Source organism: Varanus komodoensis, unplaced genomic scaffold (assembly GCF_004798865.1).
Source record: "Varanus komodoensis strain SLA01 unplaced genomic scaffold, ASM479886v1 scaffold51, whole genome shotgun sequence".
NCBI lineage: Eukaryota > Metazoa > Chordata > Lepidosauria > Squamata > Varanidae > Varanus > Varanus komodoensis.
Genome location: NW_025336100.1, coordinates 5,385,632 through 5,413,265, shown reverse-complemented (window position 1 = coordinate 5,413,265; position 27,634 = coordinate 5,385,632). Strand labels below are relative to the sequence as shown.

The following is a 27,634-nucleotide window of genomic DNA, read 5'->3' as shown; positions in this document are numbered from 1 at the left end:
CTTTGGGATAAACATGTCTAGTTTTTTACTCTTTCCTGGTAGGACTTAGTTTTTAGTCTCCTAATAATCTTTGTTGCTTTCCTCTGAACTTTTTCTAGTTTGTCTGCGTCTTTCTTGAATTGTGGTGCCCAGAACTGGATGGGGCCTAACTAGTACCAAAGGGAAGGGAACCAGTACTTCATGTGATTTGGGTATAAATAAATAAATAAATAAATAAATAAATAAATAAATAAATAAATAAAATAGGGCCCAGACAATCCTAGAGAGCTCTGTTGGGCAGCAAATAGAAGATCGAATGGATGCAGTCTGATATTACTTCTTTCCTGATCTCACTGCCGCCAAATATATTTGACTATGAGCACATATTAGAACTCAATTGTATTCACTAGGAGTTTTCTTCCATCTGCACTTAAGCTGCCTCCTGATTTGTTTCATCGCTCTCAGCTCCAGGCTATACCATGGAGCTCCATGAGCTCTACTACAGAGAGGGCACTAAGGAGCAATCATGTCAACAGTCAGGGTCATCTCTCTATTCCAGAGATCAAGCAGAGCCCTGGAAATCATATGGATCCATCAGCTTCTGAGGGTGAACCACCTGAATGGGTACCCCACCCCTGCAGAGGGGAAAAGTCACTGTTAGTCTAAATCTCAGTGGGAGTTATCTGACGACGATAGGGGATCGATTCAAAGTCTCCGACCATCAGATCACTATTTTTCTGCCTGGCTTAAAGCACGAAATCCAGTGTGTAACTTGCTGCATGTGCTGGATGAATAGAATGCTGGGACATCCCCATGGTTGTAATGGAGTCTATAAAGTCATGACCTGCCCCAGGAAGTACACCTTCAGCATGGGTGTTGACATCCCCCGTACCAGCAGTCTGGGGGACCTCAACATCACAGCTGAGACAACTTCTGTCAGCTGGAGTCAGATGGAGAGAGAGCCTGGAGAATGAGAGGGAGAGAATTCCTATAGATTAGAGCAACCCCCCTCCCTGGTCCTCCAGTCTACCATGATACTGTAGTATGCAGGTGGGCAGGGCTGAGAGAGGCTAATTCCCCCTGTTCACCCACTCAGGTATTGGTTATGCATGCCATTTCATCCACTATGAAATCATGAAAGATGGATGTCTTACTGTGTACCAATGTGGCATTTAAAAGCAGCTTCCAGAGACCCAAGGGTTGGCTGATAGGGCAACCACCAAACCCTCGGTTCAGAGCAAGTGCCAGAACATGGCACAGTTGTTAAGTGCCTGGGCCATGTTCACCTTACCTGGCTAGCCTTCCACCCAATGCCATATTTCTCCCTACCCATTCCTATGCTGATTCACCCCCCATTATAACCCTCCCATCCCCATGCACATACACAGGTTCAGTGAAGAGGAACCCCCTCCCCTCATACATAGAGAAGAATGGGGGGTTGCCCTTGCATTGCCCCCTTTGGCATCATCCCTTTCAGAGTCATCGCTGCCAGGGCATCACTGTCCTGCATCTGGCCAGCAGAACTTCTCTTGCCGCATCTCAAACCAGATGGGGGCTGTTACCAATCAAGTCTGCAACAGTCAGGCCTCTTCTCAGGTCTGAGTCCCTTGGAGCTTCTTAAACAAGAAGGACACGTGTATGTGTGTGTTTCTTGAACTGTGTGGCTCGGTCACCTACATAGTCATATGGACTTATAAGCTGATTTTTGTAGTATTCCTGCACTCTGCCTGGTCCTCTGTGGTCTGCATTGTGCTGGGCTGTCGAGTGAATTATATTGCATTCCTTCCATTTTTTTTTCCTCCTGATTATTTAACATGTACACGTTCTCACTCCTTTCTTTCATGCTTTAGGATTAAGCAATGCACTGTTGTGAACATGGATGATCTAATTACGGTTCATCATGAAATGGGCCACGTCCAGTACTTTCTGCAGTACAAGGACCAGCCCATTTCATTTCGTGATGGGGCTAACCCAGGATTCCATGAAGCCATTGGAGATGTCATGGCTTTATCAGTAGCCACTCCAAAGCACTTGTACAGCATCAAGCTGCTAGATCAGATAGAAGACAATGAAGGTAAGCAGGATGAGGTCAAATGGGAGCCCTTTGTATTACGGAAGATCTGCCAGCAGCAGTTCTGAGCTTTGACATATAAGGATCACAATGGATTCTAAACTGCCAAGGCTATTGTCTATGACTGAAATAGAGACAGCTGTTACTCCAAACCAAATCTATCCTGGACCCCACAGACTCCAAATATGGATTCACACAAGCATTGTGTTGTCTTTCAATGCAGACTGGCTTTTCAGTGCAGCCTGGGTTAAAACTTAAGTTATGACTTAAATCATAAATGCAAACTGACTTGCTCTTGGATGATTGTATGATACAGACTTTTGAACCATTCATGAAACGATTTTTGAGAGAGTGGGGAATTTAGGGATTTGAGGAGTGAGGGTAGAGTGCTGGGTGGTAAAGGACTTCACTACAAGTTAGCTAGAGAGGCAAAGCAGAAGCATAAGAAAATATGGTGGCCTGTGCAACTATTTATGTTTTTCATTCCTTTGGGCTAGAGAGTGACATTAACTACTTGATGAGCATTGCACTGGATAAAATTGCTTTCCTGCCCTTTGGCTACTTGATGGATCAGTGGAGATGGAAAGTATTTGATGGGCGCATTCCAGAAGGAGAATACAATCAACAGTGGTGGAATCTCAGGTAAGTGATTTGTCTAGCAAGGAGACCATCTGTCATTTTCTTTTTATCCCCTGATGGTTTATACCTGTCTGTGTATACATGGTGGAACACAGTAGTCCCAAAACTGTAGAGCCCAAACATGGCCTGGACTGTGATTTCCCCCAGATGGTGCTACAGATCAGAACAGAGCTTGCTCTAACTTGAGGAATTCTAGCTGTTACCTAAGGCACTACTTTGGACGGTACCCCTTCTCTGGCATGTTATTGGTGTTTGCTATAAGCTGTGAAGGAAGGACTGCAGCAAAGAAAATCATGCCAATAGTTATTGGAAAAGGTGGATGAAAGCGTCCCAGGGACTCTAAAAAGAAGTGGTACCCATAACCAGGGGACCAGAACAGTTTTCAGGAAAGAAATACAGTGGTACCTTGGCTCAGGAACACCTCAGTTCACTACCAAATTGGGTCGCGGACAGAAATTTCTGAAAAATTTTGCCTCGGGTCGTGAACTCAGAATCGGTGACGATTGCGATCGCACCCATCTCCCCCTGAGCACACCTGCAATCATACCCGCCTTTCCCCCAGCGCACCCGTCTCCCCTCCAGCACGCCCACGATCATATCTGTCTCCCCTCATCACGTGCCCGCTTCAGATTTACGTGATTTTTTAAAAAAATAGTTACAGAATGGATTAAACTTATTTACATTGACTTGGCTCATGACCAATTTGAGTCATGACCAGAGTCCTGGAACAGATTAAGTTCGTGAGCCAAGGTACCACTGTATTCAGTAGGCCTTCTCCTCAAGAGAAAAGTACTACTCTGTGAAAGTGGCTCTTGAAACCTCTCATCAGTTGCTCAATTTGACTGGCAGAACTTAACCATCTCTCTCTTTTCTGCAATCACAAAGATTGAAATACCAAGGTTTATGTCCACCTGTGTCAAGATCAGAAGCAGACTTTGATCCAGGGGCAAAATTTCATATCCCTGCCAATGTGCCATATGTCAGGTAAGTACATAATTATTTGGCCCTGTCAGCCCTCGAGGAGGGTAGTCTTGGCTTCCTATTCAACTCCCCTCTCCCCTCTCTCTTCCAGGTACTTTGTCAGTTTTGTAATCCAGTTCCAGTTCCACCAAGCCCTGTGCAAAGCTGCTGGCCATACTGGACCTTTACACAAATGTGATATTTACCAGTCCAAGGAAGCAGGAAGGATCCTGGGGTGAGTGTGTGGCCATGACATACTTTATCAGGTTCTGGTATGGACTACCTTAGAAGAATCTATCATCTTTTAGTTGACCATGTTAAATATGGGTCCTTATTTATTTATTTATTTATTTATTGCACTTATATGTTGCACCTCTTAGTCAAAGGCTCTCAGAGCTGTTCACATAAACAACAATGAAATGCTAATAAAATAGTACAATTTAAACAACAAATAGTAAAAGAATAATAGAATAAAAAAGACATAAAGCAACAATAACGTTAAACATTTTCAATAAAACCATTTATTATACCTTTTAGAGTCTGTGTAGAAGTTCATAAAATACTAGAGTTGGAAGGGCCCTACCAGGCCATCAAGTCAAATTCCCTGCTCAATGCAGGACTCCAGCTGAAAGCATCTCCGACAGATGCCTGTCCAGCTGCCTCTTGGATGCCTCTGGTGCGGCAGAACCCACCACCTCCCTATGTCACTGGTTCCATTGCTTTATTGCTCTGTAAGTCAGGACGTTTTCCTGATGTCTAGCCAGAATCTGATTTCCAGTAATTTAAGCCCTTTATTCCATGTTCTGCAGTATATCATGTCTCACAGTTTCTCTATCACATTCTAGATTACTAAATTATTTTCAGTAGTGATAATGAATATTTGCAGCACCATAATGAATTGTGTAAATACAATTCACTATGGGAATTGTCCTCACTGTCCTCACTTGCCCTTTAATTGCCACATTTGCTTGATGCAAGCTTGCAGCATGCCAGTTTTGCTTGCTCAGGAAAGGGAAATAGATTCTGCTTGTGGATCTTGCTTCAAGGATTTTCCCTCCTCCTCTCATCCACTATTGAACTGGCATGTCTAGGTAAATTTTTATGGAAGTAAGTATCTGTGGAGTGGGATATTTGGCCCTATAATTTGACATTATTTGTCCCACTGGGATGATTTTTGGTTCTTACAGTGCACTATTGTATAGTGAAATGAGACCCCAGTGGAACATCTGGTTCACCTCTACCATCTGTTGCAATTTCATATTTTAAACTGATTATTGGAACAGGAAAAGGACAATCTGATCCAGCATCCAGTCCAACGGCAGAATCACCACACCTCCAGCTCCATCTCACTCCCAGCTCATAGGAACACTAACAAATCAGGCCCATTGCATTTAAGCCTTTTCAGCAGCCACTCTAATGTCAGGCAGTCTTTAATGGTACTGTGGTGCAATGGTTAGAATGTGGGACTGGGAGATCCGGGTTCTCGTTTCCAAGAAGTCACTAGGGGACATTGGACCAATTAGTGACTCTAAGCTTAGCCTGCCTCAAAGGTTAAGGGAGAAAAAGGAGGATTATCTACACTGCCTTTGGTACCCTGAAGGAGGGCAGGGTGAGTATGTAACTAAAAAGGATAAAGAACTAACTGTAATGGGATATATTTGGGAAAGTCATGAAGAAGTAAATTAGATTGAGACAAAAATGCCTAGGTACAGTATAAGATTGTGACAACCACTTTGCAAGAGTAAGTCAAGGAAGACTCAGGATGAGAGCACTGATTTAATCTTAACCAGTGTCCATGATCTAATGCTAGATGAAAGTTGTCCAATTGCATGGAAACCATGGTTGCTGGACTTTTTAATGTGTGATGTGCCTAGTTTGCTATGCTAGTTTCATGAGGTGCCAGATTACATCAACATCCTTTAGTTATCAGCCTATGCTTTATTTCTTTATAAATTTGTTCTTTTAACAGGGAATAGCCATTTAGTCAGAAAAACCTAGATCAATTCTACAAAGGTGTGGATGTTTCCTATCACTTTGGTTCCATTGGTTTGGGTCATGTGTATGGTTTCTCTACAGCTGGGATGGGTAACCTGTCTTCCTCCAGATGTTTGGCCTACAACTTCCTTCATTTCATTTTCATTTCTATACTGTCCAGTAGTCAAAACTCTCTGGGCAGTTCACAACTATTCACCAAATAAACACCTCAGATAGAATACTTCATACAACTGCAATGAAATACTAATGATACAATCATAGACTATTAGAGTTGGAAGGGGTCAAGAAGACTATCAGGCCCAACGCCATGTTCAGTGCAGGACTCCAAATTAAACCATCTCTCTCAGATAGCTGTCCAGCTACATATTGAATTCCTGTAGCATGGGAGAGCCCACAATCTACCTAGGTCATTGATTCCATTATCATGTTGCTGTGACAGTCAAGAAGTTCTTCCTAATGTTCAGCTGCAATTTGGCTTCCTGTGACCTGAGTCAGTTACTCCATGTCCTGCTCTCAAGGATAATCAAGAAGAGATCCTGGCCTTCCTCTCTGTGACAGACTTTTGAGTATTTGAAAAGGGCTACCGTATCTCCTCTCTTCAGATCTCTTCTCAAGGCTAGGAAAGCTATGTCCAGCTCTTCCAGTCTCTCCTCACAGGGCTCTGTTTCCAGTCCCTGGATCTTTCTTGTTGACTTCCTCTGAACTTCTTCCAGTTTGCATCTTTCTAGAGTTTTGAGTGGAGAGAGCAAGTATGTAGTAATCTGAAGGGCACTGTTTCATGATCCACTCTGCTGAGAATTGACTATGTTGGGCTTCTTTGAAACAAAAGACATCACTGAGATGAAGTGGGTGGACACCATGTTGCATTTATGAAAGCAAAAAGAAAAAGAAAACAGAAAAGCAATGTCACATTGCAAAAGAAGGCATAGAAGGAACCTGCAAACCACAACCATGACTGCCATATGTGTATGTCAGCGTGTACATTTACACATTGCCTTGAAAACTCAATGAAGTCATCCTTAATTTTTAAAAGGCACATTTATTAAAATGTCATGTGACTAGTGCCAAAAAGAAACCAGTATTATAGAAGGTCAGATAGCCACTACTGCCAGGGACATAACTGCAAATGTCAAACTTCTTCCTGTGAGGATTCCAACTGCCAGCAAGTCAGCTACCTCTGTAATGGCTACCGTGGCAGGAGCATCCCTAACTCCTGCGCCTCACAATGCAGCCTTGAGCTATGAGGTACTTTGCCCCACTGCCACCTTCCGGGGCAGGCATGCTGAAATGCGGTGACTCTCTGGTTTGGCCCTTCAGCATGAGCATTGGGCAAGGACATCTGTTGGTTTGTGACAGGATAGAAAATCTGGTGGAAGCCCATCCCAGAGAGACTAAAGATATTTGCAAGATATGAGATATTTGTAAGTGAACTCTAAGACTGAAATAGTGGCCAGGTGCGAGTAAAATCAAAAGACATGCAAATCCACAAGGGTACCAGCATGGATCAATAGCAGGGAAGAGGAAGTTCCCAAAGACATTGAAAAACGTTGAATGACTTGCCCAACTGAATCATTGCAGAAGTTCTAGCAAACTACATACAAATTTGCCTGAGGGAGACTGATATATTTATCAGTGGTGTAGAGAAGATAAATGGAGGACAGTGCTTACTTATATAGATTTTTTGTCACAGAATGTGGTCGCTGGTACTTTCTTAGATGGTTTAAAAAAGGAATTTGACAAATTCATGGAAGAGGAGGAATTTATCACTGATAGTGAATAACTACACAAATTCAAATTCAGATTGTTCTCCCTCTCCTATTTGACCAGCATTCAGTGCAAGGCTGGCCCTACCATCAGGTAGAGTGAGGCAAGTGCCACAGGCAGCAGATGCTGTGAGGAGGGGAGCAGATTGAAGTGTTGGAGGACATAGCAGTGTGTAACAGACAGCTGGCCCAGTGCCCCCCCCCCATGCAACCACTTCTCGCAGATGTAGTGTTAAAATAAGATTGAAATGGATAAAGCGAGATTCCACTGCCAGTCTGGTCAGCTTCTGTGCATGGAATGTGGGAGGTGCCATCTTGCCCTTCACTTCAAGCAGCCCCATGAGATGCTGACACATACAAAGTGGGGGAGCCTCACACCCTGCTTGTGATATTCCCAGAGGGTTCTGGCTGGCTTTTCATGGAAGATCAGATGGCTATCTGGTCTCACTCTTTTGTTCCCCTGGGATTTCCCACATATTGTATCCTCTGTAGGGTTGTGAATGGATGGCCAGATGTGCAGCTGTGTGTCTGTGTTTTCTTTTCCTTTTTAATGCAGGAATGCCTTGAAGCTGGGCTACAGCAAGCCATGGCCAGAAGTTATGCAACTTATCACAGGGCAACCCAACATGTCGGCTGAGGCCTTGCTGACCTATTTTGAACCACTGAAAAACTGGCTTGTCAACAAGAATAAGGAAAATAACGAAACTCTGGGCTGGCCTGAATATACCTGGATGCCCCCTGCGGGTACTTAGAGGCTTTGAAATTGTCCTTCTCACATGTACTAGAAAAAAGGAAGTGGGAACAGAGGATGGGAGGAGGAGGCAAGCAGTCGGTTCCCATTCTGAAATGGTTTCCCCCAAAGAGCAGGCCCTTAGAACCATGGGGCAAGCGTGGAAGAAGGGCCCTAACCCTTTGCCCCCAGCAGGGTTCCGTGCATTCCTGCTGCTTGCGGTGAAAGGAAGGCCCCAGTACTGCCAAAGGGAGCTTTTCCTCTCATGACTAACAGCAATCATGGGGGGGTGGGGTAACAATTAGGACAGTGTAGAGGGCAAAGAGCCAGAGTCCTCCTCTATGTGTGTACTTGTGAGCAGACACATGTGCATGCATGCACACACATACAAACACACCGACCCTGATCTGGATTCGGTCTCTGCCACTCTTTAGTTTTTTAAAAATCATCTATGCAGCACCAGACTGGGTGATCAATATGTAAGTTGGCAGACAAATAGTAGTCCTTTGCATCCCAAGCCATTCTTCCTATCTGTGTTTTGCTAGGTTCCTACTCAGGCCAAGTGCAATCAAACAACAAAGTCAATTTCCTTGGGATGTGGTTGAGCGACAATCAAGCTGCAGCAGGCCAGTGGATCTTACTTTCCATTGGGCTTCTCCTCCTCATTGCAATGATAGCCTTCGGGGTCATAACGTACTTGAACAGGACTCGGACCTTCAAATCTGGCTCAGAAATGGAGTTGAAATAAGTTGTATGTTTTTAATCTCTTCTGTGCCTCCATGTGAACTTGCAAAGGGCCAGCAATAGGCTGTGTGTGCGTGTGTATATGTGTGTGCATGTGCATGTGTGTGCACGCATGTGTGCAGCAGCAGAATGGTGTGCTAATGTGAGTGTGTGTGTGTTCATAAGTGTTCAATGGATTTGTGCAGAAATGCATATGCACTATATGAGTGTAAGTATGTAAGTTAGGTACAGAGATTGTGTTTGTATGTACCCATAGGTAAGAATGTGAGTGTATGGGATGAATGTGTTTTGGGTGCTTATATACACACTGCATGTCTGTACAAAGGAGTAATCTGACTAATGTGCATGCATAGGAACTGCGGGTACATGTACATATGCATCTCTGTGTGGCCTAATTTGCAAGGCCTAATTCAAGTGTGGTCAACTACTTCGTACATGCATTCACTGATCTGGCTTGTATATACTCCTGTGAAGGGCCACCTTCAATAAGCAGGACAGTGGTACAAGCAAAGGCACAGGACTTAACCAGTTCAAAGACCTTTTGATTACACAAGAGCCAAAGCAAGCAAGCAAGCAAACAAAACCAAAATAAATGTCTGGATTCTTGAAAGAAGAAAAACAAAGCAAAGCAATGATCAGACTGCCTCATTCTTCAAGTTTTGATTGTGGGAATCAATCAACTACTCAATGGGTTTCCTGAATTTTGGACACATTAATTTGGAGAGAGGAGGGATTCTACAAGGATTGTTATAGCTCTAGCAGGTGGTAATGCTGTGCACAGAGGCTGCATAGAGTTTCTTCAGCTTTTGAAGGGATGTATGTTTTTGCTTCAGGCAGACTGTTCAATGCATGCACGACAATTAAAATGAATCACACTCTCCACAATCACAATGACTCTACCATTTATCATGAAAAAGGAAGGGAGCTGATCAGGACAATTGCAAGCCAAACAAAAAGCTTGTGACCAGTGGAGAGGGGGAAGGAGTAGTACCTTTTGAAGTGCAGAGGCTTATCATGACAGTCTTGTAGCTTATACCTGCAAGGAGAGTGTACGTAAGAGCTGTGCTGGATATGACCAAGAATCCTTCTAGTCTAGCAATCTCTTCATGCACTGGCCAGAAAGCAACCAGTGGAAAGTCCACAAATAGGACATGAGCGCAACAGAACCCTTCCAGTTTCCTATTCAATTGTCCACCTTTAAACCATCCGTATCATTGGCCATCATTGTATCTTGATTTAGTGAATGTCGTAGTTTAACTATGTGCTGTATGAAGAAGTGTTTCCTTTATCTGTCCTGAATCTTCCCCTAATTAATTGTGAGTGTTCTGTCATCCATCTAGGCTTTTTCTTTCTTTTGCCAGAGGAACTTACTTTTTCATTTTTCCCCAATAATCCCTTGTGTGTAAGTCCACAGTTCTTCTGGCTCATGATCAGTCAAGCTGGTTAATGCAAATCTGTTCCTTGTACAAACTTTAAATTACTCGGGAATGACATTTATGGTGTATTTTGCTGCTGTGTTTCTGTTAGCAATCTTTTTTCGGCTTCACATTGATTTTTGATCTTAAGAGTTTGTGATTACTACTGCAATATGCTCCTGGTCTTGTTTTGACAGGGAGAATACACCTTCTCCATCTCATGCTTCTAATTGCGTAATCTATTGTATTGCTGTATCGGCCATCTGGTGTTGTCCATGTATGCAGTCATCTGAGCAGTAGCTTGTTTACAGTGAAAAGATGGTTGGCTTCACAGAATTCTGTGAGTCATTCTCCTGCTTCATTTCTTACCCCTAGGCCAAGTTCTGCTAGATTGGTGAGCCTGCTTAGTTTCTTATTTCTGCATTCCAGTCACCTAGTCATCATGTCTTATTTTGTTGCGTGATCCATTTCCTCTGGAATATTTGCATAAAAGTTTTGATTTTTTTCTTCTTCAGCATCTGTCATTGGCAAACAGACTTGTATGCTGGCTATGTTGATAGGTTTTCCACTCATTTGAATTGATATTGTTCAGTTACATTCTGCATCATAGCCCCCTACTGCCTGTGCTACGTCTTAGTGTAAGAGACACTCCATTTCTTCTGAGTGCCATTTCTAGAGTAAAATACATAGTGTTTCTCCGAGTGAAAATGTCATCTTCCAGTCCACATAAGTTTCCAGTATAGCAATATTTAACCATTCCATTTCCCGCTTTATCCATACTTCTCACATTCCATGGTGCAGTTGTTTGTGTTGTGTAGCCCCGGCCTATCCTTTTCCCTCTGTCCAGGTCAGCCACTAGACCTCCTTCAGCTTTGATCTACTACTATCACTAGCAACAACACTATTTGGACATGTCCTTTGCTCTTCCCCAGTAGCTCACTGAATGTCTTCCAACCTGGGGGTCTGATCTTCTAGCACTATCTCTTGTTTCATGTGGGGTTCTTTGATCACAGGGTTTTCATGTTAAGGAAATTTGGAAGGGGTTTACCATTGCCTTCTGTGCAGTACTAACCACACTTAGCTTGAGCATCACTGCCATTGTCTGTGAAACAGCCTGCGTCAGTGTTGCTCCGGCCCAGTTGCTGCCCTTCAGAAGTCCCTCTGCCCCCACCGCCATTAGAGAGAGGCCTTCTCTTCTGCTGATGTGACTGTTCCTCATGAAAAGGGTGGGTGCATCTTAGTCTGATGCCTCAGCTTTGAACATTCCACCTTGGGTAACCCTGCTAGGAGTCCAGCCTAGTGAGAGAGTCTGCCCTCCTGGTGGCATTGCTCTCAGCTTCTCTGACACTCTCAACCCCCATCACCACATTAGGATGTGCATCCGAGGGGTTTTTCTTTCTCTTTGTTTTGGTTTGTTTTACAGTAGGTTGATATTTTCAGTGAGCTATCCACCACAGCCCTAGGATCTCATTTAGTCTCATCCCATCATTGTATATGTGAGGTGAGGATTCTCTACCTGCCATGCATCACTTTACACTTGCTCACACTGAATTGGATTTGTTGCTTTGCTGCCTGCTCTCCCAATTTAAAAAGATCATCACAATCCTTTTTTTTTTTTTTAAGGTACCATACATAATTTAGTGTCATTGGCAAACTTGGCTATTTGACTACTTACTCCTAATTTATGAGAATGTTGAAAACATGTGTCCCAACAAATCCCTGGGGGACCCCAGTGTTTACATCCCTCCACTGGGAGAATTGACCATGTATTCCTATTTCCTGTTTTGTGTTTCTTAACCGGTTACTGAGCCATAGGAGGAGGTCCCCTCTTAAGTTCCCTGAGGTGTCTTTTGACTTTGTCAAAAGCATTTTGGAAATCTAAACCATGTCTACCGGATCATCTTGTCTGTGTATATACTGACAGTCTCAAAGAACTCTAAAGATTAGTGAGATAGCACTTACCTTTATGGAAGTCTTCCTGATTCCTTCTCGGTAGGGTTGTCCTTCTCTATGGTCACTAATTTCAGTTGTAGTAATGCTTTCCACTAATTTACCTGGAACAGACAGGGTAACCAGCTTGTATTTTCTTGAATCACCTGGATCCTGTTTTTAAAATTTTAGCCATAATGTTTTATCTCCAGTCCTCTCATAGAGGCAGAACTTAGGAACATGTTACATATTTTTATTAAGGTTCCTTAAGATTCCACCAGGATTTGTTAGTTTTTAGCTTGTCAATAAAGTACAGAATGTCATCTCTTGTCACCACTGTTTGCCTCATTCCTCAGACTCCATTCTTATACACTAGTTCTGATACAGATATCTGCTCAATGATTTCAGCAGTGTGACAGGGTCATTCAACATCTCCCCAATCTTCCTTTCATACTCCTTTAACTTTGTAGCCATCCAGTGGACCCACTGCTGTTTTCTTGTTTCTGATATAGTTAAAAGAATTCTTTGTTGTTTTTACCACTGATGTACTCCTCAAAGTGCTTTTTTTCATCTGTTGTTTACTTGCATTCCCTTTATGTTCCTTTTTGTTATCCTTTGGGCCATGCTTCCGTTCTTACTCAAGGCTCCCAAACACCACACGGTCTTTTTCAATGCAGATCTTCATTGGCACCTCACAGCTAACATGGAAATGCAATTCTAAAGGGCCTCCTGCAAGGTGATCAATAGCCTCTGTTCATGTAAAGAGTGAAGGAGAGTTGAACCCAAAGGGAAAACTTCCCTCCAATTCTCCCAATTCATTCACACTGTATGCTCCATCCGCACTGTTGGAGATTTGCACAAGCCCTCTAACCTCATAGCTTTTCTCTCCCAATGCCTCATCACAGGGTCAGGGATTGAGCAACACAGTGGCTCTCCCTCCTCTCCTGAGTCCCTTCCAGTCTCTTCTGAAACATGTCCTTTCTCATGGTCCACCTGGGAAACTGTGGGCAATGACTTTGATGGGACTTCAAAGTCTTCTGCCCCCCTTTTATCCTCCTGCCCTCCCATTACCTCTTCCATGGGATCCTCTCCTCTACTCAAACACTGCTTTCCCCTGGTTCCCAAGAGTAATTATTGTGAAACTGGCTGACCAGGGGAGGGAGATTCGAGTCCTCAGAGCTGTCCACTCCACCAAATACTGCGAACAACCACAATGGAAACGAGAGCCCAGAATGGTTTCCAGTTCGAATTTCTCCTCCTCCCCACCCCCCAATGGGAGGGGGTAAAGACAGGGGGTGATGAGAGTCCCCAGTTACCCCTGGGGAAAGAAAGAATGGAAAAACAGCAGCTGGAAAGCCACTGGGTTGATCTGTGCCACAATTTGCATCAATGCATCACTCAGCCACCTTCCTACAAGGAGAGGGGGAGGGAAGTATTGGGTGGCAAGCCAGACTCAGTCCCCCATGCGTAAGTTCATGCCCTGCTGGCAATGAGTGTCTGGTACAGACTTGTAACCTGCTTTACCCTTCCCCAACTGCTCCTTCAGTAGAATGTGACAAGAGTGTAATTCCTCCAAAAAATCTACCACAGCAGAGACTGAGCAGGAGGCCATCATGAAGGCAAAGAATTTGCGATATATCCAAAATCAACAAAAAAAGGCACCTGATGGATAAAAGTGTGGGAACATTTATGTAAGCAAATTCAACCAATGGCAGCAAAGAAACCCAATTCTCCTATTAAAAGTTAACAGCAGCATAAATATTACTCCAAGGTCACATTAGTGCGTTCTGATTGCCCATCCATCTGGGGGTGGTGGGTAGATGGCAAGTAAAGATCCACCTGTAACAGATTGCTCCTGAAGTGCGCCAGAAATTGCATCCTCCCTGATCTGAGATAAAGGCCTCAAGCTAAGTGTGTAAATGAAGAACATGCTACACAAAGAGGGACAATGTAGTCTGTAGAGGGCAATGAAATGGGCCATTTTAGTGAAAAGATCCATCTCAGCCAGTATAGCCATGTGGCCCTGTGACACAGGCATGTCAGTCAAGCGAGAAAGAATCTGCCAGGGGCTGTAAAAGTACCACTGGCTTCCCCTGGGACTGTTGGCATACTGACAGGTTGCCCAGGAACAAGCATGAGACTTGACATCAAGATGAACTCAAGGGCACCAAAACTCACACATAACCATGCGCAAAGTGCTGTACTGAAGGGGCATCGTGACACTGACGGGAAACTGCTGCCCTTCATCACCAAGAGGGGACATAAATGCAGTGCAGGGGGTATAGAAGGCCATCTCAGAGGAAAACAGGAGAGTCACTTGTACCCTGCCCCCAACTCTGCCAGCATGGACTGCACAAAAGGGTCATCCTGCTAAGCTAAACATAAATCCTCCAGCCAGGAATGGGAGGAGTCCGGAGTCCGGCTGTAGGATCAGGGCTGTGGCAGGCTGCTGTTCAGAGCCCGAGTGGGATTCTGGCCCTTCTTTGTGGTCTTTGCATCACAGACGTGGCCTCTGAGCCTGCCTGGAGCCTGTTGGGAAGTTTCTACAACTAAACATTAATTTGGGTGTGACCCCCCCCCCCCCCACTTGCATCAGTAGGAGGGGATCCTGCCCACTCCCTCAGTCCTTTTTGGACCACCTCCATGCCTAGCTCAGGAGGTGCTTCTCTTCTCAAGCTGAGTTTTTTTAATTACCTTTTTTCTTCTCTACCATTTTCTCTTCCTTGGCCCCCTACTCAGCCTCCTTTTTACCCATCTTTCCATGAAGGTCATTTTCACTCTTGTAAAACCCATAACCACCCCCCTTTTCCTACCCACATTCACTGTGATTTTTTGCATCCTTCTACCAGTCCTTTCTCCATTCCCCACTTTCTGCCTTCCCCAGTGGCATCAAAAGCACCCTTTAGAAAGTGCATCCATTATGCAAGTAAACTGATCCCTCACAGATAGACATTTCCTCTGCCTTTTCCATGTGGGAAAGGGACACATTGTTGAATCACAAAGCAGGCTTAGAAACATAGGGCTGGTGGACTGAGGGCCAGAACTGTGGAAGCCATGGATTCCAAATGCCTGGTCAGGAAAGCTCCCAAGCTTGCAAAAAAGGATGGCTGCTGCCAGCTGGAAGTGTAGATGCCATGGAAGCCCGTTGACTATTGACACTGATGGCCTGGTCAATCTCAAGAGAATGCTTGGATCTGAAAGGTGGTTCAATCCTGAGAAGGCGCTCTTGTCTACCATGGACCCCAACAACCTCTTGGTCCCAAGAGAGAACTGGAACCTGAGAATCCATTCATTGCCAAGAGAAAGCCCCAGTCTACCACTGAAAATGAGGGACCATTCAATGTCAGGAGCATTCAGCACAAAGAGAGAACCCCCGTCAACCATTAACACTGAGGGCTGCTCAATCCCAAAGAGACTCTGTTCAGTACTGAGAGGGAACCCATGTCTACCATCAACACCAAGGGCCTGATCACATTACCAGTCTCTCCCATTGATCCCCAAGGGGCTCCAGGGCATCCTACAAGGAAGACTACAATTTTCAATCTTGGTAGGATGTCCAGGCCTACTGGAGTTGACACAGATCCAGTGACTACCAGGGCCATCCAGCCTGTTGGCACCTCTACAAGAATGCAGTGGAAACTAACACTGAAGGTGATATTTGATGCCATCGATCAATCTTGAGACCAAGAGTGCCCTCTCCATCTTCAGATCCTGAGCGCTATTTGTCTGACTCAGACTCACCCATCACTGGTACTGTTCATCTCCACACCTGATGTGGCCATTGCCATGCAGGACCCAGCATCTTCGCTGGAGGAAATGGACAGATCCCCCAGGCAGATTCTGCAAATGGCAAATTCCCTTGATCTCAAGATCTGCACAAAATGGTATCTCAATCATTGTCACCATGGATGCATCACTGTTAAGATAGGGAGCACACTGGGACAACCTGAGAACGTTTAGCTAGTTTGCTAATTGGGATATCATGAATCTCTTTGTCAAAAGCTTTGCTGAAGTCAAGATAGATTCTGTCTGCACTGTTCCCACAATCCATCAGGGAAGTTGCCCAATAAAAAAAGGGAATCAAATTAGTTTGGCAGGATTTGATCTTGACAAATCCACACTGGCTTCTAGGAATCACTGCATTAATTTGAAGGTGTTTGCAGATGCAGACTGGTTGCTTTATAATCTGCTACAGAATTTTCCCAGGGATTAATGACAGACTCTCAGTTTTTCTTTCAAAAGTACAACTAGCTTGCACTTGTTACATGTGCAGGCCAGAAAAAAATGACAAGACAACAAGCATTGCACAGACTATGCCATCTCCACAGGAAAGTCTTTTCCATCCGTAGTCTTACTCGCTTTTTGATTCTGCCTTTCTGCTTGTATTGGAATGGCCTGTGTTTTCCACTGTCTTCCTTGAAGGTTAACAACAGGGTCCTACTAGTATGCAACTGTGTGTCACAAGAAAAGACAAAGTTAGGGACCTCCTCGACAGTTCGCCCAGTATGCCCTTCCTGGTCATTCCTATAGAGCTTGTATCCAGAAATGACTGTACCTCACTGTTGTTTCCATTCCACCTGCTTTCCATCATGGTCAGTGTATGCAAGTTCTCCTTTAAAGCCAGGCACTCCTCCACTCTTGGCTCTGAGGTCTCTAGCAGCAGCATAGAAATGCCCATCTGGGGTGTCCCATGTGACTTCTCTGCTATGGTCCTTAGGCCTCTTTGACTGGCTATCATGTTAAACTGTGCACTCATCATATGTTTCTTCCCCTTCCTTCCTTCCTTCCTTCCTTCCTTCCTTCCTTCCTTCCTTTCTTTCTTTCTTATAAAATTTGTATGCTGTCCAATTACTTAGTCTTGAATCGTTAGGTCAAGGATTAAGCCAGCCCAAAGTAGTCTGCATTCCAAGAATGATAGCTTGCAACAATATATTATTGCTGGGAAAAATTATTCCTTTCCCCTGCCCCCAGCCAGCTACCCTGAAGATTGCAGCTAAACCCAAAGGCAACAGGGAAGTCTCTGAGGTGCCACAACAGGCATTCTCCTTCCTATTAATCAGAAATGTCCACTATTTTGACTCAGTAAGTAAGCCCTGGCTCCACGTTACCATTGCTTTTTTATACAGAAAGAGAAAACAAGTACTCTACTAACAAGGTTTCTCCTTAGTTACCTTCAGAAAGCCATTCATAAATGTGGATGGTGGAATGCACAAGGCCCACAATAAGCTACAACTCACCTCAGAAGGGCAGGATCTCTTCTTGATCATTCCAGAGTGCAGGACACAGAATAATGGGCTCATGTTCCAAGAAGCCAGATTCCAATTGAACATCAGGAAGAACTTCCAGACTGTGGGAGCAGTACAACAATGGAACCAATGACCTGGGGAGGTTGTGGGCTCCCCCACATTGGAGGTATTCAGGAGGCAGTTGGACTGCCATATGGTTTAACTTGCAGTCCTGTACAGAGCAGAGGGTTGGACCCAATGGCCCTCTGGCCCGTTCCAACTCTGCTACTGTATGGTGTACGATTCTAGGATTCTTCTAGCCAGCACTGGAAGGCAGGGAGGGGAGGTGACAATAGGACTGACATTTCCCCTTGGCCCTGTGCATTTGGGATAAGATAGTCCAAAGATGTCAAAGAAACACACACCCTTCAGGTAAATATAAGGTTGAAAACATATGGATTTTGTCTGGTGAAATCTTGGTGGAAGTCCAGTGACTGGGTGCAGCATTTCAGTCTGATGCGTCACCTTGTGCGCTTCCTCATTGGTAACATAAGACTGCGTTATACAATACCAGCAAGCACATGGGCATTCTTTGAACTCAGCAGATTGGGACACAGAATTTGGAACTGGGTTGGGGTGTTGAAGCTGAGGCCAGGGGTCTTAAACATCAGTGTCTTCTGTAGTCCAGAGTTGCACAATTCTAACAAAATCACTAGGATCTTAGCATGGAATTAGATTGGATTATCTAACCATCTTTGTTCATGTTCATGTGATTTGGACTCTACACCTTATGACTTCCCATATGGCTCCAGTTGATATTGTAATAAATACTCATTTCAGATTGAAATCAAATGACAAATTCCTCTGCAAGCTAAATATTTATATTTTACCACACTGAATCCTTTTTTCAGGGGCATTGCACCTCTGGAGCGAAGAGCAGCTTTTCCGAAGGAGCATATGGGAGCTCTGGGAGCCTGAGTGTGATTTTTTCCCCAGACTCTGGCAGGGAGAGAGGAAGGAGGAAAGGTGGATTCTTCTCTATCTGTACCACATCCCCATTCTTTAAATACTTGAAAGGCTGTCACACAGAGGAGAGCCAGGATCTCTTCTCAGTTGTCCCAGACTACAGGACACAAAATAATGGGCTCAAGTTATAGGAAACCGGTTTCCAGCTGAAAATCAGGGAAACTTACCTGTTAGAGCAATATGACAATGGAAGCAATTACCTAGGGAGGTTGTGGCCTCTCTCACACTGGAGGCATTCAAGGTGCAGCTGGATAGTCACCTGTTAAGTCACCTGCTTTAATTTGGAGCCCTGAATTGAGCATAGTTGGACCCAGTGGCTTTCTTGGCTCCTTCCAACTCTACTATTCCATGATTCTAGGAGTTCATTGCCCTTTTTGTCTGCTGTGCTTTGATTTTTCCTGAGCATTTAAGTTCCAGTTCATATATTAATGCTTGGAAAGAGGCAACATGCAGAGGCTGCTATCCGTGACAACATGACGCTTCTGCCCATGACACTTCTGTGAGACCTACACCCTGGCTTGTTCCCTGCAGGTGTCCCAGCCAAACACATGCCTATCAGAGTGGGACCAACTGCTCCTTTCCACATGCACTGCTCTTTCCTGCAAGGGAACTACACATTTCTGTAATGATCCGTGGTTACAATAACTACTGTCCTCTCATTTCCTCTGTAGTGAGGAAATAATACTACTTCATATGGACTACTGTACTGAGGAATTAGTACTGCTTCAAATGTCATCATTTTCTTGGCCACTCAGAACTTACCCATTTTCTTCCCTTCTGCATTTGAACTGACCACTGTCCATTCAACTGAAACACAGACTCTCCACTTCCTCCTGCAGTGATGCAGTCGTACTAATAAAACCCAGAGATCAATTATTTCATAACTTTTTAAAGGAGAAAGCAAATGTATCATTCTCAGAAGATATATAGATGGACTGCATGAGGAAGAAGGAAAATGTAACAGAACATGTCCAGATTTTCAAAACTGAGTCCACTTTTTTCATCATACTTTACATTTTTATTTCAATAATCTAATGATATTTTTGAATAATCTAATGAATAATATTTTTGAAACAGTGGAGTCCAACCACACTTTTTCAAAGTTTCTTCACTTCCTGAGTATATAGCTAGGTGTGGATGCAATTCTTTCTTCCACAGACAGTATGGATGGGAAAGTGACATTTTTGTAGGCGCTGCTTTGATTCAATCTCTTGCAAGAAAGTGGATTTGTTCTTAATCCTAACAGCCTGGACTTGAGAGAGAGAAGGATTAGGCCTTTTTTTCCTTTGACTCTGTTGATTGCAAGCACCCTTGGGGGCACAGCAGCACAGCAGCCGCCATATGGCTGTTTCCGCACTAGATGCAAGGCGGGGGAAGGAGAGTGCTTCCACAGCTGACATCTTGGTGCATCACTCCTCTCTCAGGGCAACAGCAAATGCCAGACAGAAGAAAAGTCCACCTGTAGAGCGACTTGTGGTACGCTACCTACAAATTTCAAATAGACCAAATGATCGCATCAAAGAACTGGAAAGAGCCAAAGGAAACCAAGTTCAGCTCTTATCCAGCTCAAAGTATATAATGCTTTGACCAGACAACTGCTGCACCACAAAGATTCGCCTAAAAATTTAATAACTCAAAAGAATTAGTCGTACAACTAAGTTAATGCAGAGACAAATAAACACACCCAGCAAAGTTACCCTCTTTTCTGATGCAGACAACTTACCCAACCGAATCAGCACATTGTTGGCATCAAGCCCCCTGTTTGTAATTCCTGCTATGACCATGAGATGCCCCTACCCTCCTCCCCTTTGTGCTTAGCCTCAGCAAAGCAAAACTACCCCTTGCCCCAGTGCATTCCGCTGTTCCAGGCTGTAGGTACAGAAGCGCATGCCCACAGATCAGCAGGGCCCACTTCCAGCCCTAGATGTGTGATCTGGCTGTGAGCACCATGTGCTGCAGGCAAAATAACTCCAGACACCTGTTTTCTTTCTTGCTTATATTTAAACATTGCCTTTCACGATAAGAGTCCTCTGGAGGAAAGTCAATGACAACACTTGGATCTGGAGAACTCTTTACGTTCCTGCACTGTTGCAGCCCAGGTGCACCCCAATTAGCACTGCGCTCAACAAGAATGGGCCACTGGTGAAAATGCCCTCTGTCTCGTGCCTGACAGTCTTGTTCTTTGAAGTGGGCAACTCAGAAGGACCTCAGGAACTGACCTCAAAGTGTGGGCACACTGATAGGGGTGAAGGCAGCTGTTCACCCAAACCATTCAAAGCTTTCACATGAATGCCAACACCTTGTTTTGCCCCCCAAATCCACTAGCAACCAGTGTGATTTACATTATATAGGCACTACATGGTCTATCCCCTAATCCAGGCACTAACATTCTACACCAGCTGAAGGTTCTGAGCCATCTTCAAAGCGAGTGCCAGGTGGAGTACATTCCAGAAATCCGGTTGGATGTCAGTAGTGCATGGATAACTTAGGCAATATCTGACCTTTCACAGTTGACATACCAGCCTAGGCTGCTGAAAAATTCCTGACCAACACCACCACTGCACAAACCTCATCAATTAGTGGCACATGCATATGAATTCCCAAACTGCACATTTGGTCCTTCAAAGAGAGCTATCCCATCTCAGACCAGCTGTAAAACTCCATCCAGTTATTTCCCTACCTATAGTCCATCCATTAAGCCCCAACTTGTATATTCTCATCCACTGCAAATCCAATTTTGGCTCAAGAGTTCTGCAGCTCCCTAATATGAAATCAGTGTTAACCATTTCAGCCCAAACCTCCACATGAATTCCTCTAGCAATTTAATCCAGAAATTTAAAAAGTGTGGGGAACCTTGTGGCACAATGTAAGCTAATGGAGTCCCTCAGAACAATTTTCAGAGACTAGTCTTCCAGGAAGGACTGGGGCCAGCATACCTGCTAAGCCCAACCTGAAGTGCCTTTTCAGAAAGATGCAGCTGAAAACTAGTGAGAGTTCCAGAATAGCCTGGTGCAAGGCATCCATCAAGTCTACTTCCAGCCAAAGCCTAGGCCTGAAACTGGGTTGGAAAGAACCTAATAGTCCACGTCATCCAACATTGCCTGCAGCTGGGAGGTCATGACATGTTCCAACATCATGCCCAGGAATGGCAAATTAGGGAATGGAAAAAAGGGTGATAATTGCCACAAGCCATTGGATCTAAAGCCTATGCCCTCCATCAAGGCATCACTGCGGCTGCCTTTTAAACAGCAAGGACAACACTGCTCCTTTTGAGAAGGCGTAAGCCAACTCTGAGGTCCAAATATACAGCCCAGCAAAATCTGGCAAATTTCACAAGCCAGGATCGAGATAACAAGTGCTTGTTGCTTGGGTTCTTACATACTTGTGTGGGCATATATATGAGACTGCCTGGGAGGAAGTTATGAGGCCAGAGGGGGGTCCCAATCAGTGTATTGGTGGACAGAGGGAGATAGGGCATTGGGAGGAGGACTGGACAAGTAAGGGGGACACGGCCAAGCAGCTTACAGCTGTGCCATGTTCCGGTCCTTCCAATCACAGATGTGATGGTTGCCATGTCAGCCCCCCACTGGATTTCTGAATGCTGCTTTGCAGAGTAAGAGCTCCCTCAACATCCCTTTAAGAGCAGATGCATATAGTGGCATGTATAACTGAGACTGGAGTTGGTGAACAGGGAGGAGACAGCCTCCCCCATTTGTGGCCATTGGGGTTCTTGGTTCAGCATCAGGGGAGATTTGGGGGTTGAGGATGATTTGGGGGTAGGTCACCCTAGTCTAGAATTATTCTTATTCTCACCCTCCCTCTCTCTCCCCAGGTATCTTGTCCATCCAACAACCAGTCTGGAGGGTTTGCATCTTGTGTTGGGCCAGGATTCCGCTGGTGGACCACCCACCCTGCCGCCCATCAGTCTTCCTACCTGAGCAAACAGAAGTGGGCTCAGATGTGATGTTGGTCCTGGGAAACTTTAACATGCATGCTGAAGCTGCCCTATCTGGGGCCATTTAGGATTGCATGGCTGCCATGACAACCATTAGACTGTCCCTGCATGTCATTGATCTGGCACATGCAGCAGGGCATACTCTAGACTTGGGCTTTTCAAACGGATATTAGTGTTGGGGACTTTGACTGGCCCTTTGTCATGGTCAGATCACTGCCTGCTGAGATTTAGAGTGATGGCAGCTTTTCCCCTCTGCAAGGGTGGGGATCTATTAAGATAGTCTGCCCCCAGAGGCTAATGGATCTGAATGGTTTTCAGAGGGTTCTGGGGGATTTCCTGCCTGATATGGCTGGTGCTCCTACCAAAGCCCTGCCTGGAACACATAAATGGCCCAGGCAGTTGTCAAGATTGTTCCTGAGCTCATATGGAGCCAACAGCAATGAAACAAATTAGGAGGTGGCTTGAACGCAGATGAAGAAAAACTCCCAGTGGATGCAATCAAACTCTGGTGTGAGCTTATAATCAAGTGTATTTGGAGGCAGTGAGTGTGCCAAAGAAAAACATCTCTCTGTTCATTTTTCCATTTGCTGCCCAGTGGAACATTTCAAGATTGTCTGGGGTTTATTACATGCTGGCCCAAAGGACATCCTAGAATCTTCAGAAGCCTGCTCCAGTTCATTTGCTGATCACATCTAGGAAAAAATCCCTCGTATCTGCCAGGACTTAGGCTCCAGAGTTAATGCAGCTGCATTTGTGGAGACATTCATGGTAATGCATTTAGTCCATGGTATTGGATCTGGCCCAGCTTTTTGGGTTAATTTCAGTAGGTACAGCTCAGTTTTGTGCAACCACCTCTGTACTGGATTGTTGCCCCTCCCAGCTTATAAAAGCCAGCAAGGATGGAACAAGTGGCTGGACCAGGAAGGTGATTAATGCCACCTTGAGGAGAGAGTAGTTCCAGGCTGCCTTAAAGAGACCCCTCTGAAAAAGCCCTCCCTTGACTTGGCAGATGTGAATAACTTTAGGCAAGTAGCAAATGTCTCTTTCCTGGGCAAGGTTCTTCAGGTGGTGATTACCAATCAATTTCATGCACTCTTTGATGAGACTGATTGTCTGGATCCATTTCAGTCAGGGGTCAGGCTGATTTGGCATAGAAACAGCCTTGTTCACCATGTAAAAGGACCTATGCTAGTATAAAGAGAGGTGAGAAGTGACCCTGTTGATACTCCTGAAACTCTCAGCAGCTCTCAGTACCATCTACCATGGTATCCTCCTGGGGCAACTCTCTAGGCTGAGGGTGGGGGCGGGGTACTGTGTTGCAGTGGTTCTGCTCCTACTTGGGGGTGGTGCTTGGGTAACATTGTTCAGCCTCATGGATTCTCCATCATGGAGCTCCCCAGGGGTCTGTCCTGTCCCCCATGCTGTTTACCATTTACCCAAAACTGCTGAGCAGGGTCATCTAGAGTTTCGGAGTGTATTGCCATCAATATGCTGATGACACACAGCTCTAGTTCTCCATTTCATTGTCAGCAAGTGAGGCTGTGGATGTGCTGAACCAGTGCCTGGCTGTGACAATGAACTGGATGCAGGCCAACAAAATGAAACTCAGGCCAGGCCAGACGGAGATGCCTTTGGTGGGTGGTTTCTCAGACTGGATGGGAGGTGTTCAACCTGCTCTAGATGGGTTTGCACTGTCCCTTGAAGGAACAGATTCATAGTTTAGGGGTGCCCCTTGTTCCATCTTTGTCACTTGAGTCTCAGGTGGCCTCAGTGACTCAGAGTACCTTCTGAGTCAGGATAGCCTGGTTCCAGTAATCCACTCTCCAATAATCTCTCAGTAAGATTACTGCAATGCACTCGGTGTGGGGCTGCCCTTGAAGACACTTCCAAATTTGCGGCTCACGTGGAATGTGGCAGCCAGATTAATAACTGGAACTTAAAGATCTGAACGTATAAGACCAGCTCTGGCCTATCTGCATTGGCTTTCGGTCCCAATTCATGGTGCTTGTTTTAACCTCTAAAGCCTTACATCGTGTGCGACTGCAGTGCCTGTCAGAGTGCCTCCCCTGCTACTCGGACAGTACACTCAGCTTCTGGGACCTTCCCTTGACTGCCCAACTGATGGAAGGCTCAGAGGGTGGCAAGAAGGGCGGGCTGTTCTGTGGTGCCGCCCCACCGGTGGAACTGCTTCTCTGTTGCAGCCTGCCTGGCCCCAATCTTGGCAACATTTTTGGCTTGCCGTTTTTTTGGCAACAGGTCAAGACAGCCCTCTATGCAGAAGTCTTCACAGATTTCCTTGGTTACCCAGTGACCTGTGGGGATTATTGGGGCGATTCTTTTCCTTTGAATGGTTTTTGTTTGTTTGTTTGTTTGTTTGTTTTTTGCTGCATCTTTTAAAGCTATTTTATATTAATTTAAATACATTTAATGTTGTTTTGTTTTTATGGTATTTGGATAGTTTTTTTTTAATGTACTGTTGTAAACCTACCAGTGAACTTTGGCTATGAGGCGGTATATAAATGAAATGCACAACAACCTTGAATTTCTACCTTTTCATTTCTCTTTCAAAAGATGTTTCTACCCCATCACCAAATAACAGAAGAAAAGGAAATTGCTCTAGATTGAAAAGCGATTTAGCATTTAGTGCTTGAGAATGAAACATGGAACTGATGTCTTCCCTTTGTTTCATCTTCAGTTTGGAAGAAAAGTCTTTACAAGTCAAGATTAATTCCTAGGTCAAATGAGACATTCTGGCCAAGGCTCTGTCTTAAAATAGAGGATGACTTTTAAACTTTTATAAGGCTGTGCAACAAAAACAGAGGGTGAGGAATTGTAGATGTAGAATTCTATAATGCTTTGATTCATTCAGATGAGAATAGTCTATGTTTATTAGAGTGATAGTAAGACTGCACTAGGTTAATTAATTTAGAATGAAAGAGACGAATCAACACCCTACAGTCCTGTGGAGGACACATTTATTGTCGTATCTGAAAGCCTAATGAATAGGCTTTCTGATCTTTCTTAGGGTTTTCCTTAGAAATTTAGCTGGCTGTCCTGCTAAGGCCTTGGTTCTGCTTGGAATGAAGGGATGACATTGATCATTAACAGAATTGCTCCTTAATGAACTGTAGAACCATATCAACTGCTTGGTATATTGAGAAGCTGAAGACAATGAAATGTCAGGCTAGAAGACCAATGGTAGGAAACAAAATGAATACAAATGAACACAGGCAAGAATCCTGTGTTGATTTTACTCTATGGCTGTAAAGTGATGTGAACAAATCTTTCTTTCCCATTGACACCAATGGAGGGGGTTTAGCATCTTGAGAGGGGGGGAATGGAAATAGCTAGGTTGTTTAAAACTCCCCTATCTATGTGTGGTCATCCCAATCCAGAGCAGAGCTCCATGGATTTCCTCAAGGAAAACAAATTGTGAGCAGTAGTTGCATGCTATATATTTAACGTAACATATAGTTAAGCAGTTCTCAGTAAACCATGACTTAAGTATGCCTCTTATATTTCCTACCATGTGTTCATGGTGGAGGGGGAAGGAATTGCAGCTGCTGACCCAACTTCAGGCAGGATGCATCTGCTGGAATGTGAGGAGGAGCTCTGCATGTAGCAAAGGTCCATGTGATCTGGAACTTTGGTGCAAGCTGAGTTCCTGATTGTGAGGACGTAAATCTCTTTCTCACATTCTATCCAAGTGTGGCAGATGGGGATGGGACCAGCTGGCATAATCTGTCAGAAGGTGAAGAAAAGCAAGATGAGAAAATGTTTGTCAATATGGACCAAGTTTATAAGAACTCAGAATTAGATGAACCAAGCAGGAGACAGACACAAGGACTTACAGGCCCCTTCCAACTCTGCTATTCTATGATAATGAACACTTGCAACACCGCTCAATAATTTATTCCTGCTATTCAGATGAGCAAAGGATGCTAAAGGAAAGGATTGCACAAGTGATAGCAAGTGATGGGACCAGGTGGGCCAAGTGTTCTGTAGGCTGGAAACCAGCTATGATGAGCTGCTGGGTGAACAGCAACATGCAGTTCAGAGACAAGAAAGATCAAGCCAAAGGCTTCAAGTGGCCGAGTGGCGGGTGGCGCTGCTGTGCATGCTGTGGCATGGAATGTATGAAGGGAGGAAATGAAAAGGCGGATTGGTTCAAGCTACGGGGAGCTAGGATTCCTCCCTTCAAAATGCCAGACATTTCTTGCAAAATGTTTTTTATTGACCAAAGACTTTTCCAGAAGTGCAAACACCCAGAATGAATCTCTGAGCATGCACAGAGCAGTTCACTGAACCCAAACTAGGATTCACCTCCAGGAATTCTCCCTATGAGCATGTCTGAGCACCATCCCTTGGTGGGGGGAGGGGGGTAACGAAAGTGAGCACACCTCCTCTCTGCATGCCAATCCTCTAATTGGGCTTCCTTCCTCTACTGGCAATGTGTCATGGGGTCAAAAGTTGTCTCCACCTCATCTGTGTCTGAAAAACTCCCCTGCTCCAAATTGCCTCTACCGGCTTTACACCTTGGTTATGCTCAGAGGTTGCCTGCCCACCTGGGGAATCTGGCCTTGAGATAGGAGCCTCCATGTCTCTCATCTCAATATCTGGGAATGGCCCACAAGCCAGGCCCCCCATACCCACATTGCTACTGCTGGAGACCAGCCAGTAGCCCTTGAGAAAGTGCATCCAAAGCAGTCTTTCTTACTCTCAGCAGGATGGGTGAACAGGCATCACTAGGCCCTAAAGTTCTTGAATTTTTTAAAGCTGGCATTTAATTAATTTGCACAAGACAGCAATGCCTGAAGCTGAGGTTGGGCTCAGACAAATGCGTGGTTTTACCACCAGCAGCCTCTGCCACCACCCTGCCTTCTCAAGTAAAGTAGTAGAAAAAGAGAAAAAGACAAGGAAACATAAGTAATGCAGAAAGCGAAGCCATCATAAGTAATGCAGAAAGCGAAGCCATCACTGAGAGCCAGTGTGGTGTAGTGGTTAAGAGCATGGGACTGGGACTCAGGCGATCCGGGTTCGAGTCCCCGCTCAGCCATGGAGCCCACTGGGTGACTTTGGGCCAGTCACAGACTCTCAGCCCAGCCTACCTCACAGGGTTGTTGTTGTGGGGATAAGATGGAGGAGGAGGAGAATGATGTAAGCTGCCTTGAGCCCTTTGCAGGAAAAAGGCAGGATATAAATC

At 44.8% G+C, this 27,634-nt stretch overlaps 1 protein-coding gene across 4 annotated transcripts in view; it reads left to right on the top strand.

The window, feature by feature from the left end:
* ACE (angiotensin I converting enzyme) overlaps positions 1–27,634 on the top strand; it is an 80,212-nt gene that overhangs the window by 47,328 nt on the left and 5,250 nt on the right. For 2 of the 4 annotated variants that reach the window (XM_044447262.1, XM_044447264.1), the window contains exons 20-25: positions 1,830–2,053; positions 2,548–2,692; positions 3,575–3,673; positions 3,762–3,884; positions 7,964–8,151; positions 8,683–9,769. In XM_044447262.1, coding sequence (XP_044303197.1) covers positions 1,830–2,053; positions 2,548–2,692; positions 3,575–3,673; positions 3,762–3,884; positions 7,964–8,151; positions 8,683–8,885 — 982 coding nt within the window. In that variant the 3' untranslated portion in view covers positions 8,886–9,769. Of the gene's footprint in view, positions 1–1,829; positions 2,054–2,547; positions 2,693–3,574; positions 3,674–3,761; positions 3,885–7,963; positions 8,152–8,682; positions 9,770–22,308; positions 23,728–27,634 lie in introns of those variants that run through there. The other 2 variants (XR_006416400.1, XM_044447265.1) reach the window with 2 other exon arrangements.